This window comes from Dermochelys coriacea, chromosome 3 (assembly GCF_009764565.3).
Source record: "Dermochelys coriacea isolate rDerCor1 chromosome 3, rDerCor1.pri.v4, whole genome shotgun sequence".
Taxonomy (NCBI): domain Eukaryota; kingdom Metazoa; phylum Chordata; order Testudines; family Dermochelyidae; genus Dermochelys; species Dermochelys coriacea.
The window spans coordinates 102,288,575-102,307,721 of record NC_050070.1 but is presented as its reverse complement, the minus strand read 5'-3'; the positions used below and the strand labels follow the sequence as shown (position 1 = coordinate 102,307,721).

The 19,147-nt window shown below is 40.2% G+C and overlaps 1 protein-coding gene across 1 annotated transcript in view; it reads left to right on the top strand.

Moving 5' to 3' along the window:
- Positions 1-19,147, top strand: part of MOXD1 (monooxygenase DBH like 1) — an 82,416-nt gene that overhangs the window by 2,629 nt on the left and 60,640 nt on the right. Inside the window, 2 exon segments of the mRNA XM_038396421.2 lie at positions 16,640-16,786; positions 18,932-19,099. Of these exon segments, the coding sequence (XP_038252349.1) occupies positions 16,640-16,786; positions 18,932-19,099 (315 nt within the window).

Sequence of the window (19,147 nt, the reverse complement as noted above, 5' to 3'; positions counted from 1 at the left end):
GTCTGAGTATGAGGGGGTCTGGATGCATGGGGGTTGGGCAATGGGGGAGCAGCTCCCTGTACAGGGATCCCTCCCCCTGCAGCTGAGGAGCGATGGGTGCAGGAAGCAGTGGGGGAGGAAGGAGTTTGCAGAACTTCCTGCAGCCGGGGGGGAGAAATCTGGGCATGGGTCTGATCCGGCCCAGGATATCATGCAGGGGAAGAGGAAGTCCCATCTTCCCCAGCCCAGACTAGCAGCTGAGCCTGGCACAGGGTAGGAGCTATCAGCCAGTTCTTCCCCAATCTTGCCTCCTGCCCCACAGTGATTTGCCTCTCTGCTGGCTGCCCTGGGCACCCGAAACATACTGCTGGGGAGGGTCACATGACTGCTTTTGTGGCTTCCCATTGCTTCCTTGTCAGAAAGTCATTTTTCTGCAGGGAAGCAAAGAAATCTACGGGGGACATAAATTCTGTGCATGCGCAGTGGTGCAGAATTCCCATAGAAGTAATAATTGTAGCCTTTCTTTTCTCCTCCAGGATTTACTAAAAGCATTTCATCATGGAAGTGACTTCATACAAATTGGAGGTGCTTTTATTTTAAGCATATAGCATCTCTAAAACTTTGGCAGTAGAAACCAAGTTATAAAATTTCTCTGTTGCATCAACTGAATAATCAAATAATAATCAGATTTTCTAAAATTAAACTAAATTTTGGAATATTAGTAACATGTTTAACATTAGGAATATTTTGTTATTTTACTGCATGAAGTACAGGCATATATGAATTGATAATTTCAGGTAAAAAGGGATTTTCTTTGATCTTTCAAACTGAAGATAGATTTACATAAAATCTGTCTCTGAATAAAATACAAAACTAAAAGAGACCAGTTTAGTTATCTGGAAATCTATGTCCTAGGTTCATAGAGTTTAAGGCAGAAGGGACCATTGGACCACCTAGACCAAACTATGGACGACCCTCCTGCCTGGCTCCTGAGCTCCTTGCTCGGGAAGCTAGCCTCCAGCCCTTTCCCTGCTGTCTCCCCTCTCCCGCAGCCTCACCTTGCCGCGCCGCCGGCGCAATGCTCTGAGCGGCGGCGCAGCAAGCTCCTGGGGCAGCGCAGCTGCAGAGCCCGGCCTGACCCGGTGCTCTGAGCTGCGCTGTGTGTGGCTGGCTCCAGCCAGGCGGCGCGGCTGTAGCGCCACCAGCCACCGGTGCTCCAGGCAGAGCGGTAAGGGGGAGGTGTGGGGGGTTTGGATAGAGGGCTGGGGAGTTCGGGGGCAGGGGTGTGGATGGGGTTGGGGCAGTCAGAGGGCAGGGAACGGGGGGGTTGAATGGGGGCAGTCAGGAAGGAGAGGGGGTTGGATGGGGCAGTGGGGGACAGTCAGGGGTAGGGGTTCCGGGTGTGGACAGGAGAGAAGGGGTGGTTGGATTGGGCAGGGGTCCTGGGGGGGGGGAGTCAGGAAGGAGAGGAGAGGTTGGATGGGGCAGTCAGGGCTGGGGGGTCCGGTGGCGGTCAGGGAACAGGGATGGGTGGATGGGGCAGAGGTCCCCAGGGGGCCGTCAGGGGGCAAGAAGCGGGGGGGGTTGGATACGGGGCATGGGCCGGGCCATGCCTGGCTGTGTGGAGAGGCACAGCCTCCCCTAACCGGCCCTCTATACAATTTTGGAAACCTGATGTGGCCCTCGGGCCAAAAAGTTTGCCCGCCCCTGACCTAGACAGACCTGTATAACGCAGGCCATTAAATTTCATCCAGTTGCCCCTGAATTGAACCCAATAACTTGTGTTTGACTAAAGCATATCTTCCAGAAAGACATCCAGTCTTGATTTCAAGACAACTTCCTTGGTAGTCTGTTCCAATGGTTAATCATAGAATATCAGGGTTGGAAGGGACCTCAGGAGGTCATCTAGTCTAATCCCCTGCTCAAAGCAGGAGCTATCCCCAATTTTTGCCCCAGATCCCTAAATGGGCCCCTCAAGGATTGAACTCTTAACCCTGGGTTTGGCAGGCCAATGCTCAAACCTCTGAGCTATCCCTCCGCATATTAATAATAATAATAATTAATTATTAATAACTAATAAAATATAATCCTCCCTGTTAAAAGTGTGTGCTTTATTTTTACTTTGAATTTGTCAGGCTTCAGTTTTCAGTCAGTGGTTCTAGTTATATCTTTCGTTAGTAGATTAAAGAGCCCTTTAGTACCAGGTGTTTTCTCCCCATGAAGGTGTTTATATACTGTTATCAAGTCTTTGGTCAATCTTCTTTCTGATAGGCTAAACAGATCGAGCTCTTCAAGTCTTTAACTGTAAGGCATTTTCTCCAGTTTTGAAATAATTTATGTGGCTCTTTTCTACACCCTTTCTCATTTTTCAACATCCATTTTAAAATGTAGACACCAGAACTATATGCAGTATTCCAGTAAACCTTAAAAGAGTGTGTTCACTGTCATGCACAATAAATTACAACTGAGATGAAAAAATGATATAAGCAACTTCCTAATATTTTTCGGAATTGCACATTTTATTCATAAACCTAGGCTATGCCAAGTGGAATGACTTATTCTGTTGCAGTATGAAATAGTCTTGCTGAAATGCCAGTATCTATTCAGCTTGCTGACAGCATCTCTTTTTCTCCATCATCCTTTCCCCAGTGCTGCATCCTAAAATCTTTCTGTAAAATGGGGCAGAGTCTTATATACGAATAGCCATACTGGGTCAGACCAATGGTCCCTCTAGTCCAGTATCCTGTCTTCTGACAGTGGCCAATGCCAGCTGTTTTACAAGGAACGAACAGAACAGGGCAATTATTGAGTGATCCATTCCATGTCGCTCAGCACCAGGATCCAACAGTTGGCTTCAGGGCATCCAGAGCATGGGATTGCATCCCTGACCCTTTGGCTAATAGCCGTTAATAAATTTATCCTCCCTGAATTTATCTAATGATTTTTTTCAATCCACTTATGGTTTTGGCCTTCACAACAACCCCTGGCAATGAGTTCTTTAGGTTGACTGTGTCTTTTGTGTGAAGAAGCACTTCCTTATGATTGTTTAAAACCTGCTGCCTATTAATTTGATTGGGTGACCCCTGGTTCTTGTATTCTGTGAAGGGGTAAATAGTACTTCCTTATTCACTTTCTCCACACCATTCATGATTTTAAAGACCTCTATTAGATCCGCTCTGAGTCGTCTCTTTTCGAAGCTGAACAGACTCAGTCTTTAAATCTTTCCTCATATGGAAGCTGGTCCACTCCCCTAATCATTTTTGTTGCCCTTTTCTGTACTTCTTCCCAATTCTAATATATCTTTTTAGAGGTGAGGCAACCAGAACTGCATGCAGTATTCAAGGTGTGGGCATACTGTAAATTTACATATCAGTATTATGGTATTGTCTGTCTTATTATATATACATTTCCTAACAGTCTGTTACATTTTTTGACTGCTCTGGCACATTGAGTGGATATTATCAAGGAACTACCCTGATGACTCCAAGATCTCTTTCTTGAGTGATAACAGCTAATTTAGTTCCTATCATTTTGTATGTATAGTTGGGGTTATGTTTTCCAATGTGCATTACTGTGCACATATCAACACCAAATTTAATCTATCATTTTCTTGCCCAGTCACTCTGTTTTGTGTGACTCTTCACAGTCAGCATTGAACTTAACTACCTTGAGTAATTTTGTATCTTCTTCAGACTTTGTCACTTCACTGTTTACCCCCTTTTCCAGATCATTTATGAATACATTGAACAGCACTGGACCAGTTCAGATAATTTTGGGGAGCCTGCTATTCACCTCTCTCCACTGTGAAAACTGGACCTTTTTTCCTACCCTTTGTTTCTTATCTTTTAACTAATTATTGATCCATGAGAGGATTTTCCCTCATATCTGAGGACAGCTTACTTTGCTTAAGAGCCTTTGGCGAGGGACCTTGTCAAAGGCTGTCTGAAAGTCTGAGTACACTATATCCACTGGATCATCCTTGTCCACATGCTTGCTGACTCCCTCAAATAATTCTAATAGATTGATGAGGCATGATTTCCCTTTACAAAAGCCGTGTTGACTCTTCCCCAAGATAGGGGAAGGGATAGCTCAGTGGTTTGAGCATTGGCCTGCTAAACCCAGGATTGTGAGTTCAATCCTTGAGGGGGCCATTTAGGGATCTGGGGCAAAAATTGGGGATTGGTCCTGCTTTGAGCAGAGGGTTGGACTAGATGATCTCCTGAGGTCCCTTCCAACTCTGATATTCTATATCGTGGTCATCTCTGTGTCTGATAATTCCATTCTTTACAATAGTTTCAACCAATTTGCCTGACACTGAAGTTAGGTTTACCGGCCTGTAATTGCCAGGATCACCTCTGGAGCTTTTTAAAAAACTGACTTTTCATTAGCTGTCCTCCAGTCCTCTGGTAAAGAGGCTGATTTAAGCAATGGGTTATGTACCACAGTTAGTAGTGCTGCAATTTCATATTTGAGTTCCTTCAGAACTTTTGAGTGAATACCATCTGGTCCAGGTGACTTATTACTGGTTTATTTATCAATTTGTTCCAAAATCTTCTCCAATGACCCCTCAATCTAGGACAGTTCCTCAAATTCAAAGTGGGCACTCAGAATCACTGGTCCCTGTGAAAGTTTTGGTGCTTATCTTTTTTTCCCTTAACCCTCTTTGCTCTCCCTTCTATTTTTAAAGAAAGTGTTTCAGGAAGAGAGAGGTCATTGTTTGAGAACAGACATTATAAGCATAGCAAAACAATAAATGTAAAACCAGGTTCTGTTTATTGCCATGTGAAAGATCAATTCATTGGGGTGGAATAAGACTGCAGAGGGTTTCCAGAGAGCAGAAAAAAATCTTTTGCCTGCCATACAATCTTCATCCCTACATGTGCACTCTACAGGCACCACCTCACCACCGGGAAGCATTTTCCTTAAAAAATATATATATATTTCCTTTTTTTTAAGGGAAATCTAGGTTGAATAGCCAGAATTTGAAATGCTATTTTTATATAATATATATTGAAAAATAGCATTTCAAATCCTGGCTATTCAACATAGATTTTCCTTTGTATATTTTTAAATGTCTCTTGGACTTTGACGTTACAACTTTTGTTTCACCTGAGCCTTAATGCAACAGAACGGATTTATGGTGGGGTAGCGCTAAAAGGACTTGAAAGACAATTCTGTTAACTCTCTCTAAGTACTATAGATCAATCAGGCTGAAGAGTATAATTATATCATAAAAGGAAACATGATTTTAAAAAGTGTGGCTACGTGATTTGAATGATGGGGCAATAATACATTAGTGGCCAAGCATTTCAGGAGTTCAGCTATTGGAGTGGGAATCTAGTAAACAATTCTGGGAGGGTGCAGAGAACAAGTCTCATGGTATGGTCACTTTATCATACTCAATAGTATACTTTTATGAGGGACTGGAAAACTAGAAAGGGGAGAGAGATACAGATAAGGCAGGAGAAGAGGCGGGGAACTGTGGTTATCAATAAGAATGTTACAGCCAGTATTCTGCCATGTTGCAGAGAGCATTGCAGTGGCATAGTTGCAGATTGCACAGAACAACAATGAACATGCTTGTTTTAAAAAACAACAGACAGTGAAATAGAACAATGGTGCCTGATGTAGGAAGGCTGGGAGCTCCTTATGACTCCATTTGAGAAACTGTTGAACAGCTCATGCCTGTAAAAATGTTACCCCAGTAATATTGCCAAGGTCACTTTCAACTTGGATTACATGCCATGAAAGTGCTTGGGGCAGCCTTAACTTTTGCATCTAGCTATATTTAAAAAAAAGCGTCTCTCTCATTTGTGCTCATGAATTGACACAGCATGGATTTTCATGCTAAATCCAAGCCTTCTCCTTCGGTCTCCACCCCTGTCTGGAATTGTGCATCCTGACCCACAGCACGTAGCAGCTTAGAGCCCCATTTTGAGTAATCCTCCTTGATGAATGCCTATTTTATGCAAGTTATACAAGAGGGTTGCATTGTAAGATTCATCTGTTGAACTTACACAAAAATAGTCCTTACTCAGGGTATAAATCATTAGTGTATAGTGGCTATGTGTCACTAAAAAGTACTTCATTATTCATTACAGAGTTGCTTGTTAACTCTCACCCAAACTAAAGAATATCTGTTATCAAATGTATCCAATAGAGTTAGCTTATTTGCTTATAGGAAAGTGCTTGGAATGGATTTTAAAAGACAGAAAACAGTGAGCATTCTCTGTGCTTAACGATATGCTGCTTTTAAGTGCACTCATGCCAACAGCAACAAAAATGTGTTTAGAAAACAAGTTGAAAGGCAGCAAAAGAGATGCAAAGTGTGTACCACCCTGACATATTTCAGTTGGTGCTTTGTTGAAGGTATTTTTTTGCAATGTGGAAAAATCTCCAGAAGATTATTAAGCCCCTCTTAGCTTGAGTTTGGGATATAAGGAGACACTGCAGCATAATTAGCCAGGTCAAAAAAATAATTTGAAGAGCAACTAGCAAAAGACACAAAAAACTAACAGCAAAAAAAAAAAAAAAAATTAAATACATCAGAAACATGAAGCCTACCAAACAGTCAATGGGGCCACTAGATGACTGAGGTACTAAAGGAGCATTTAAGGAAGATTAAGACATTGTGGAGAAGCTACATTAATTTTTTGCATCGGTCTTCACTGCAGAGGATGAGAGAGATTCTCACACCTGAGCCATTCTTTTTAGGTGAGAAATCTGAGGAACTGTCCCAGATGTGTCAATAGTGGAGGTTTTGGAACAAATTGGTAAATTAAAGAGTAGTAAATCACCAGGACCAGACAGTATTCACCCAGGAGTTCTGAAGGAACTCAAATATAAAATTGCAGCACTACTAACTGTGGTATGTAACCAATCACTTAAATCAGCTTCTGTACCAGATGACTAGGGATAGCTAATGTGACACCAATTTTTTAAAAAAGGGTCCAGAGGCAGTCCTGGCAATTACAGGCCTGTAAGCCTAACTTCAGGGCCAGGCAAATTGAATTATCAGACACATAGATTAACACAATTTTTTGGGGAATAGTCAACATGGCTTTTGTGAAGGGAAATCATGCTTCCCCAATCTATTAGAATTCTTTGAGGGGGTCAACAAATATGTGGGCAAAGGTGATCCAGTGGATATAGTGTATTGGACTTTCAGAAAGCCTTTGACAAGGTCCCATACCAAAGGCTCTTAAGTAAAGTAAGCAGTCATGGATTGGATCAGTAACTGATTAAGACAGGAAACAAATGGTAGGAATGAATGGTCTTTTTTCAGAATGGCAAGAGTTAAATAGAGGTGTCCCTCAGGGATCTGTACTGGGACCAGTGCTGTTCAACATATTCACAAATAATTTGGAAAAGGGATAAACAGTGAAGTGGCAAAATTTGCAGACAATAGAAAATTACTCAGGATAGGTAAATCCAAAGCAGACTGCAAGGATTTACAAAGGGATCTCATAAAACTGGGTGACTGGGCAAGAAAATGACAATTGAAATTCAAAGTTGATAAATGCAAAGTAATGAACATTGGAAAACATAATCTCAACTATACACACAAAATTTTGGGGGCTAAATTAGCTGTTACTTCTCAGGAAAGGGATCTTGAAATCATTGTGAATAGTTCTCAGAAAACATCTGCTTAATGTGCAGCTGCAGTCAAAAAAGTTAAGAGAATGTAAGGAACAAGATAGATGATAAGACGGTAGATATCATAATGCCACTATATAAATCCATGGCATGCCAACATCTTGAATACTGCATGCAGATCTGGTTGCCCTATCTCAAAGAAGATATATTGAAATTGTATAAGGTACAGAGCAGGCAACAAAAATGATTAGGGGTATGGTACAGTTTCCTTATAAGGAGAGATTAAAAAGACTGGGACTTTTCATCTTGGAAAAGAGACAACTGAGGGGTGGGGAATATGATAGAGGTCTATAAAATCATGAATAAGTGGAGAAAGTGAATAATTAAGTGTTTTTTACTTCTTCAAGAACCAGAGGTCACCCAATGAAATTAATAGTCAGCAGCTTTAAAACAAAGAAAAAGAAGTACTATTTCACACAACATACAGTCAACCTGTGGAACTCATTGCCAGGGATATTGTGAAGGCCAAAACTATAAGTGGATTAAAAAAAAGAATTAGGTAAATTCATGGAGGATGCATCCATCAATAGCTATTAAGCAAGATGGTCAGGGATGCAACCCCATTCTCCTCCTTGCAGACCTAGATTATTTTGTTATTTATAATTAAGGGTAAGGTTCTGTCATGGGTATTTTTAGTAAAAGTCAGGGACAGATCGTGGGCAATAAACAAAAACTGGTAGAAGCCTGCTGGCTTTTAGTAAAAACACGGGGGGGGGGGGTGGTAAGAGAAGAGGGCTAACAACCACAATGCTGCCAGGGGCTGACCTCCGTAAGCTGCTCCACACCTGCTGCTGCTCTTGCGGCAGGGGCTGATCCAACCTGAGTTTCTGCTTCAGCCCTGGGGCCACTGGTCCAGTGGCACAGGGACCAATACTCCGGCAGTCAGCCTACTGGCTAGCTGCTCCAGCAGCCCTAAGGACCACTGCTTTGGCGGCCCCAGGGCCAACCCCCAGCCATCTGCACCGGTGCCCCGTGGCTGATCGCCTGCACTTGCTCCAGCCCCGCCACTGCTCCTGCAGCAGGAGCTGACCACCACTGCTACAATCCTGGAGGGGGCTGACCTAACCTCAGCTGCAGCTTTAGCTTTGGGGCTGATCCGGGGCTCACAGCTGCTTCAGTCCTGACGCTGTGGAAGAAGTCCTGGAGGTCCCGGAAAGTCACAGAATTAGTGACCTCCATATCCTCTGTGATCAAATTGTATCCTTATTTGTAGTACTTTTATTGTCTTTATGAAACAAGGAGCAGATGAGATTTTTCTTACAGTTCCTCATTAACCCATACAGTTTCATATGTAGGACACAATGTGAACAAAAACACTTAAGTGGGAACACAAGAAATATACTTATGATATGATATATATATATATATATATATATAATATGATTTAGTTAGCATTAAAAACAAGGATTTTAGATATATGGAGGAGATTTTCAAAAGCACCTAAGGAGTTTTGGAGCACAAGTCTCATTGACAGCTGTGCTCCAAAATCCCTCAGGCGCTTTTGAAAGTCTTCCTCATAATAATTTCAAGTAATTAAAAACAATACAACATCTACCTTTATAAATCTGGATCCAGAATGAGGGATATTCCTAATGATAAGGGACAGCTTAGAGGTATGCATAAATCTCCAACCTGAAGTCCACCTGAAAGATAGTCACTTCAGATGCTATTTGACTAGCATTTACTTCATCTGCAGACTAAAGAATCCTAGGTTTTCGTGCATCCCCACTCAGTGAAGTTTTTCCCCCTAAAGCATATTGTCACATGCTTTGTCTAGTCTAGTTTTTTTTAATGACAGTCCTGCATCTAGCTCTATAACTTACGGTTGAACAAGATGATATCTTTTAGACAGATAGCTAATCGTGATGGAAAGACTCCAGGTGATGGAGAATTTACCAAATATCTTGGGAACCTGTTCCGGTGGTTAAGTATCCTCAATGTTAAAAAATTGTCTTCTTGCAACTTCCAAACACTGGATCTTATTATGCCTTTGTATGCTAAATCAAAGAGTCCTCCAGTATCCAATATCTTCCCTCTGTGTAGGTAATAATCAAAATATCTAAGTCTGATGCAAAATTTCATCAACTGCCACAGGATTCCACAGAAACCCAGGAGTGTCTGCAGAATTTAGGCCCATCTTGCTGCAGAGTATACAGATCCCTGACAGAACTTACCTGGATAAAAGAAATTGGAGTTAGAATGAAAATTATTGACACCTTCCAGTTTGTAGGTTTATTTGACATACTAGAATGGTTTGTTTATATTCTGTTTGTGTTTGTGTCTGTGTGTGTACACACACACATACATGTTATAAACATCCTTCTAATATGTCAAATAACCCTAAAAACTGGAAGAAGTGTATGTATCTCTTTTTCTCTCTTTCTTAAAAAAAATATTTATTTGGGGGAAAATCTTTCTCTCCTTACTCAAATGATAGTTCCGCTGAAGTAGGTGGGACACATTCACCTTGGTATACTTCTACTAACTTAATCAGAGTTATACCAGTAATGAATGTAGCCTGCTGGGACTGCTCAGAAGAATATTTGGCTTTTGTAGTAGTGAAGCATAGTTTATTTAATCTAGTGTTTCTGTAAACAGCCATCAATAATTAATCATGAACGAACTGGTTATAGGTGGCAAATGAACTGGCTATTGGACAATTACTTTGGACACCTTCTGCAGTTGCTTGCTTGATGTCAGTCTAGGCTTTCTATGGAATATTCTTTTTCATTTGGGACCCGTTACATCATTGTCAGTCAACCAGAATGATCTCATAATGTTCTTACTGTGATTGAGGCTTGCAGACTTTTCCTTCTTGTTAGCTCTCTGTTGGTCACTCTACTTTATTTTTAATCAAATAAGAACTGAGTAGAGTCATTGCTCTAAATTCAAGCTGGAACTCATTTGAGATTGAAAAAAGTTTGTTTTGCTTATTTGTAAAATTATGTTTTATCTGGTTCCTGTCAGATACCATGTGAAAACAGCTTTTCTTGTGATATTATCCACTGGCTGCTGGAACCAAGAACTCCAGGATTCCATTTGAATAAAAAAAATTATTAATAATAGTAATTAATAATAAAAAGATTAACCACGTGATTTAGAATTCCAAAAAAAGGGCTGGTTTGTTGCAGATTTCAGACAAAAGTTTTGATCAGTTCTTACTTTTTCTGGAGCAGTTTATCGTTCCTAGATATTTTGAGTCAGATTCTGTGCTGTACTTACTTCCTGCTAGGTTATAGCTCCCTGCTTCTCTCCCCAGCTCATCTCCAACTCTGTTCCAAGATAAAGCAATCTCTAATTAACAATGGTCTCTAAGCTGGGAATAGCTGGAGTGCATCTAGCTCTGTCCATGCCTCTTTCCTATCGCTTGACCCTGAGATGCCCCCCTATAACTAGTCTAATCAGCATTGAAATTTGGTGATCTCTGAGGAAGAACATGGCAACTTTTATAAATCGTGCAGTCTGCTCACACATTGAACCCATGGATAGGGCCATAGTCTGTAAGTTGCTTTATGATCCTTTGGATTGAAAGGTGCTATGTAAAATTTATTATAGGAAATGGATATCATAAACAAAACAGTCTTGGACATTGTAAAGATATTGAGGATTGCTTTTTTCTCTATAAACACCTGTTCAAGTATGTGATGACAGCTGGTAATATTTTTTTCTCAAGATTCCTTGTGCAGCTGTGCTTACATTCTTCAAGGATAAAACAGCCTATTTGCAGCTTTTATTACATCTATAAGAAATTACTCTCCATGCTGTTTTGTATAGTGCCAATCAGAAACATGACTGTTGCAAAGCTCTTATACGAAAGTGATACAGGTCAATAGAATGTGAGAACCAATTTAACATCATTGCCTTCATCTGTTGTAAATGATACACAACAATTTATATAATCTGTGTGATTGTTAACTTTCCATAAGATGTTTTAATTTCTAAACAGCATATTGTGATAATGCTATCTAAGTATTTGACTGATGTAAAGTCTGTGCTAAGGTTTGCTAAGACTGATTTATGCAATATTACTATAGAAAATGCAGGAAAATTGTGTTATATTTAAGATACTTTAAATTATTTTTAAAGGTGTAAAGTATCCCAAAGAAGAAAAAGTCTGTGCTATCATATATCAAGACTAATAATATTTAATTCTGAAGGATTCATCTATAGTACTGCAAGTTTTCAACAGAAATTCTATAAACAACCAAAACTTGGTTTACCATTGGGCAAGGGAGCTAGACTTCACAGAAGAAATAAAGGGCCTGATTCTCCACTTGTTTCCTCCTTCTACAATCATTTACATTCAGTAAAGTGGGTATAAAACACTACCAGTCTGATTTGATAGTGTTTTTATATGCACTTTTCACTTATTTTGCATGGCAATATCCCCAGAGCTGCAAAGAAATAGAGACTCAGGCCTTAAGTCCTTATTATAATGGATAAATAGTAAGTGTAGAATCAGCAAACCATACCATATCTTTTCCGTGCTGTTAAGATTGATACAGAAATCTTGTACTGAGAGCTTGATTCTGACCACAGATCTGTTCTTTAGCTCTCTAAAATTTAGAATAGCATGTACCAATATGGGCTTGTCAACAATAGAAAGTTTAGCTGCTTTAACTATAGTTGTATAGGTTAAGTGGTAAAACCCCGCTACTGTGGACACAATTATACTGGCATAAAAGTGCTTATATTGGTATACTTATTTTAGTTTGGGAACTAGAATAAGCTATATCAGTATAAGGTATCCTTTTACAACTATAACTGTGTCCACACCAGGGGTAGGTACAAATCACGCCCCTAACTGACATAATTATACCAGTAAACTTGTAAGTGTGGACAAATCCTGTGCTACGGAGCAGTCTCCACACTAGTAACCTGAGAAGCCAATGGGAATTTTGATTCTAGCAGTAATGTGGGAACAGGCCTTAGATTGTTTATTCTTATTCTCCCACCCCAAAGAGGTGTATCTTCAGATCCATATGTCCTCCATGTTTGTGATGGCTGATCTTCCAAAGGCAAAAGGATTGACTAAAACAGTGGTTCTCAGCCAGGGGTACATGAGATCTGGGGGTACATAGAGATCTTCCAAGGGGTACATCACCTCATCTAGATATTTGCCTAGTTTGACAAGAGACTACATAAAAAGCACTAGCAAAGTCAGTAGAAACTAACATTTCATATAGGCAATGACTTGTCTATACTGCTCTATATACTATACACTGAAATGTATGTACAATATTTGTATTCCAATTGGTTTATTTTATAATTATATGGTAAAATGAAAAGGTAAGCAATTTTTCAGTAATAGTGTGCTGTGACACTTGTATTTTTATGTCTGATTTTATAAGCAAGTAGTTTTTAAGTGAAGTGAAACTTGTGGGTATGCAAGACAAATCAGACTCCTGAAAGGGGTACAGTAGTTTGGAAAGGTAAGAGCCATGGGACTAAAAGATTTAGCCAAAAATATAAATTGTTCCCAAGCTAATGGCTGGATACATTTGTTTAGTAAATACTAGGCTTTTTACATGCCAAAAGTGGTAAATGAGTGAATGGATTTGTAGAGGTAATGACTGAAACCAGCTTTTCTCACCTTTGCTAGATGCTGAAAAACACATTGATATGGAGGTTTCAGAGTAGTAGCCGTGTTAGTCTGTATCCGCAAAAAGAAAAGGAGTACTTGTGGCACCAATCACCATTTCCCTGTAGAATCAAACTGAAACATCACTCACTGTAAATTGTGCAGATCTGTGACCATCCCTCTCCATTCATATAGGGTGAATGAAATAGTTAGGTTTACATTTAAATGATCATCAGTTATCCTTATTGGCATATTTTATGCCTAATTCAGTGATGCAGAGGACAGGATTTTAATATTTGGATGGGACTCAAGCAAAACTTGGAAGTGGGACCTCCACCCCACTGCAAATCCATCTAATCCCTTGTGACTGTCTCAATGGAAAAAAATACATACTTTCCACTCAACAAAAATATATTAATCACTGAACACAACACCCCAATTCCTCAAGCAAACCTCCACACAACACCCACCACCTTTCTGTTCCCCCAATACAGATCCCAAAGCAGGTCCATTAATTCCACCTTGTAAAACAAATCCAGCAATTCTGCCCCACCACATAACCCAATCCAACCCATCCATCTATTCCCTTCCTCTCAGCACATGTATATAGGCCCCATATTTCTCAGCTGCATCCTCTGCTCCTCTTCTCAGCTCACAATCCTTCTGATTCTGTGACTTTTCTCATCCACACACACTCACATACCCGTTTTTGAACTTATACTCATTCACTTGCACCTAGCCATGCATAGGGCTGGCCGGAAAACAATTATTTCATTTTGTGACAATGTATGAGGTTTTAACATTTGTTTTTATTGTGGATTGCACCCTAGCCTCATTCAGTGCACAGGATGGACAGTGGTCAATGAAAAAGCAGCTATTCCATAATTTGTGTTTTCCCATTGTTCAATGTATGGTCCCAGGCCTTATTACTGCACACCATTCAAACCCTGCTCTACATACAGAACTGTGAATTTCTTCATGGACTTATCTGTGGTGCTCATCAGTATAGTATCTGAATGCTTTCCAAACATTAATGAATTAATTAATTTATCTTCACAATACCCCTGTGAGGTTAGGGGACATTATTATCTCCATTATCAAACACTTTAATTTGAAAGCACAGCTATGCTGCCTTCAGTTGCAATTGCAAGTTGTCAACCTCAGGGATTCAATTTGAACACCATAAAATAAAAACCAGACAATGTCCATGTGTGAATAGTTTGGTGTAATTGACTTGCCAAGTATCACATGGAAACTCTGTGGCACGTGCAAGGATAGAATCCAGTTCTCCAGGGAAGATTCAACTTCCTTAACCAAGAGACCATCCTTTCTCTTCCTGCTGCCCTCTTCCACATTTGCTATACACCATCCAACTTCTGTAACAAATGAAGCAGGGTTCCTACGAGCAACACTATGCAGACTTGATTCATCTCCATAACGTGGTCCATCCTGTGCACTGAATGAGGCAGGGGTCCTGTGGAAAAAATAATATGCTCCTGTAATTGCTCCTGTATCATAGTGCATACACACAAGAGGGACCAGTTAAGTTTTCATAGACAACGTTAAATCTGGCATGTCCTATCTTTTGAGTGCTCCACATTCAAGATATATAGATGCATACATATTTATGCATATCAATCTATAACATGCATAATGAGCCAAATTCCACTTCCAGGTTACTATGGTGATAATGAGAGAAAAAGGGACACTTCAGAAATGAGTTGTGAAATCCTGGCCTCGTTAATTAAATGAGTTTTTTCTGAGGCCAAGATTTTACTTAAGATTTTGATTTAGTTGCTGTTGACCAGGAGCCAAATTTTCAAAGGGATTTCAGTTCAGCCTCAAATTTTACACTGAATATAATTTCTAAACACTTGTATGTGCACTTTTAAAACTCCCTCAATTGCATATTCAGGTGAGAGATTTCAGAGTAGCAGCCGTGTTAGTCTGTATTCGCAAAAAGAAAAGGAGTACTGGTGGCACCTTAGAGACTAACAAATTTATTAGAGCATAAGCTTTCGTGAGCTACAACTCACTTCAAGTGAGTTGTAGCTCACTTCAAGTTCAAGTGAAATGAGTTGTAGCTCACGAAAGCTTATGCTCTAATAAATTTGTTAGTCTCTAAGGTGCCACCAGTACTCCTTTTCTTTTTTCAGGTGAGAGATTCTGTCTCTGGAGATTGGAGAATGCAAGTCATAGAAACCACATAAAACTCATTTAGCCCCGGAAACATCTACTAGTTAAAAAATTCTGCTTCAAACAAAATCCTCTGGGAACAGAGAGAACACTAGCATGTGCTGGGAAAGCAGTTTTCTCTTGATGTTTTCCTAACCACAGACTAGCTGCTCCCCTCCAAGGTTCAGTGCACAGAGTAGCAAAAAACAAAAAATCTGCACAGAACAGGCCTAAAACTCAAAAAAGGGCATCTAAGAATGCATCCTGCTCCCCTTGTCCCTGAGCCTATGGAAGGCCTTTTTTATGAACACCACATGGTTGGGGCTCTGTCAATATGAGAGGTTGTGTCATCTTGAGGGAATGAGGCACAGCTAGCAAGCAGCTGCACATGGCAGCAAAGAATTCAGGGGTGAAGAGGTTAATGATGTGACATTATTGAAGCAGTTTCTGCAATTATATGATATGTCTGTTACACTGAAGACTGTGATCTTCTTTCTTTTAAAAAAGTCACTACAAACATTTGAGTGGGCTTTTTAAACTGATAGATGTGTAAACAAGACTATGCCATCGTAAGATGAATTTTGCTGTTTAATGATAATTTTCCAAAAAAACCCACACTAGTTAAAGCTAGAGTGGCTGGTTCCTTTAGATTTTTAGATTTCTTTTAGATTTTTTTTTCCAATTTTTTTTGGTAAGAAAAAATAGTAAATACTAGAATTTGGGGAGAGAGGAAAAGGAAATGCTTTTGATATAAACATTAAGAGAAATTAACTCTTGCTGTACTGAAATCAGTAGAGGTACAGTAAAGATGAATTTGCTCATTATTTTTTAAGTATCCTATTTGTTTTTTCTAGGTATCTGGGCACAAGCAGTAAATTATTACCGTTGTTAAAGAAGGATCTGCTTTAAGTTTCTGAGCCTCAGCTGTTTACTGAAATGCATCCGATGAAGTGAGCTGTAGCTCACGAAAGCTTATGCTCTAATAAATTTGTTAGTCTCTAAGGTGCCACAAGTACTCCTTTTCTTTTTGCGAATACAGACTAACACGGCTGCTACTCTGAAAGCTGTTTACTAGTAAGACTTAGATGACTTTTTACTCAGAAAATTACCCAATCTCATTTACAATAAATCCTTTAGCAAACAATTGTTGTAGTTTCAATATTTTACATAAAGACATGTTTTGGATTTAATACCAGATCATTTTATAATGAATTATAGCAAGTTGGTTTTATTTTGTATTTTCAACAGGATTATTTTACAGATGCAAAGAGAGCCTTGAAGAAAGATTCTCAACAGGATTACCATCTTGAGTATGCTATGGAAAATAGTACACATACAATATTGGCTTTTAGCAGAGAGCTGCACACTTGTGACACAAATGATAAGAGTATAACGGTAAGGTGTTTTCCTTTTATATAGAGAGAGACACATAGATCAAGTACATAAAAATGTACCATGACACTGAAGCCAGTTATCAAAAACTCCTCAGATTATAAAAAAAGGAAAAGAACTACAGAAATTCATCTACCAAATGTGTTTATCCAGCTATTTGCACAAACTTTCCAAAAATTCCATTTTGGGGCTTAGATTAATCATGTAAAATTTCAATATTTGGATGTATTTTAGTAGGCATGGGCAGTTAAAGTCAAATTCAAATTTCTTTTCTTCCCCTTCTATCTGTTTCTCAGACCTTTCCAAAATTTCTTTTGTACTGAATCTTACATGCTTGACGTCAGTACAAAAAGATGAGTTTCTGGAAAATTTGTGCATATAGCAGGATAAACATACTTTATATTTGATTTTCTGTATTTTCTCTTTTTTTAAGCAGAGCAGTTTTTTAAAATATGTTTATTGTCCATGTTTTATTTACTGCATGGTAGCTGCAATAGTCTATTTATTTCTTTTTATGCAGTTTTAAAATATGTACTCACTGACAATAGCATTAAAGATGACTGAACAAGCAGAAAGACTTGCATCAAGTCATTCACTTTGGTATGTTAATCTTCTAACTTTAGAAAGTTCGCTATGATAGGATATGCTTTTTTAATCAGTGTTGTAGAGTTTAAGGCCAGAAGAGACCATGGGATCATCTAATCTGACATCATATATGACAGACCACTAAACACCACCCAATCATCCCCACACTGAGCCCAACAACCAGAATTAGAACAAAGTATTACAGCCTTCAGGACACTAACCTATTGTGTGCCACAAGCAGAGAACAGGAGGGACCGAGATGCATTGTCTGGGTATACCGAAAGAAGGACAGGAGACACTTGATGTGGATTTAATCAGGCTGCAACTTTATTATATAGATGTCTGGGACTACCCAGCAGATAAGGTGTACAGTGCAGGCAAATCCATATTTATTAAAAATCATTACTTGGGGCTTCCACCAGCCCCCCTTCATTTTCCATCCAGGTCCCCCCAGCCAACCCGTGGCTTGGATCTTACCATCCACCCATTCATAGGAGGGTTAATGTGGCTATGAGAAGGGGGTTGTGGGAGCGTGGCTCCCTGATGTACCAATCATAGGCATTCCCCAACCACCCTCCCCTCTCTGTTCCTTTATCCAGCACCTCCTTTTAAATCCTTTACCAGGCCATTTATCTGGTCACTGGATGCCTTCCCTATGGGGTAACTGCACTGGACATCTGCCCCACACTTACAAAATAAATTATGACATATAGCCTACCCCCTTTTCTTCTTACCAGAAAAGGTCATCCCTGATGTCCGCTGTGGGGAAGGCGAAAAAATCTGACTCCACCGAAGCCAATCTGGTAGTGTGGGAAAATTCCTTCCCAGCCCCAAAAGCAGTGACTAGCACAATGCCCACAGCAGGTCCTAACCCACCTGATATTTGCCTCGACTAGAGGATGGAGGGTGGGTGGGTGCTGCTTTGCCTGCTGCATGGAACAAAGAGGCTTCCCACGCCCAAGGCTTGTACCTTTATGGTCTTCAGACCTTACATTCCTGGGGAGTGAGTCAGTGCCCGCAAAGTTGACCATTCATGTTTTGCAGCAGTCTCTGACCTCACTCCCCCACCCCCCGGCCATAATGCACAGCGTCCCTTCTTCAGCAAGCCCAGCCAACATTTGCCCCGCTTTAAGTGCGGTGCAGTCATTCTCATTCTAGCAGTGGATTGCAGAAGAAGCACTGGTAACCCCTCTAAAAAAAGACTTGCCTTATTTGCTTGTTTATTTGCTGTTTAGCGATCTATTCTGCTTCCTGTGGCAGTGCATAAAACTTACTAACCTTCATGGGAAAGACACACATACCTTGATGGCACACATTTCTCAGTGGCAGAATAAACCTCCAACTGAGACCAGCTAAGCCCTGCAAGGAGATCTCTGTGAAACATGTTTGGAGGACAGCCCCGTTGTAGATACATGGGGGTGGATTATAAAAACAGGGAAAGGGTGGCTCCAGCAGAGCAATGACAAGTCACTACAGCTTTGGATCTGCCTTGGGAATGTTGTGAACTAAACTGTGAGGAAGGACTTCTTCCTATATCTAATCAGAAAAGATTTTGTTTTCAAGGAGAGCACAGTAAGGGTGATATGGGCCTATCACCACAAAGACATAGGAGAAGCAGGCCAAAATTATCATGGATCAAATCGCGGCTCAAAGAGTCTACGTTTACTGAACCCTGAGAAAATGAATGTTATATCTCCCTCTTTGCCATACTTTGACTTGACAAACCAAGACGTAAGTTACTTTGGGTTTTGTTTTTATTTGGAGATACGTAGAGGTGGG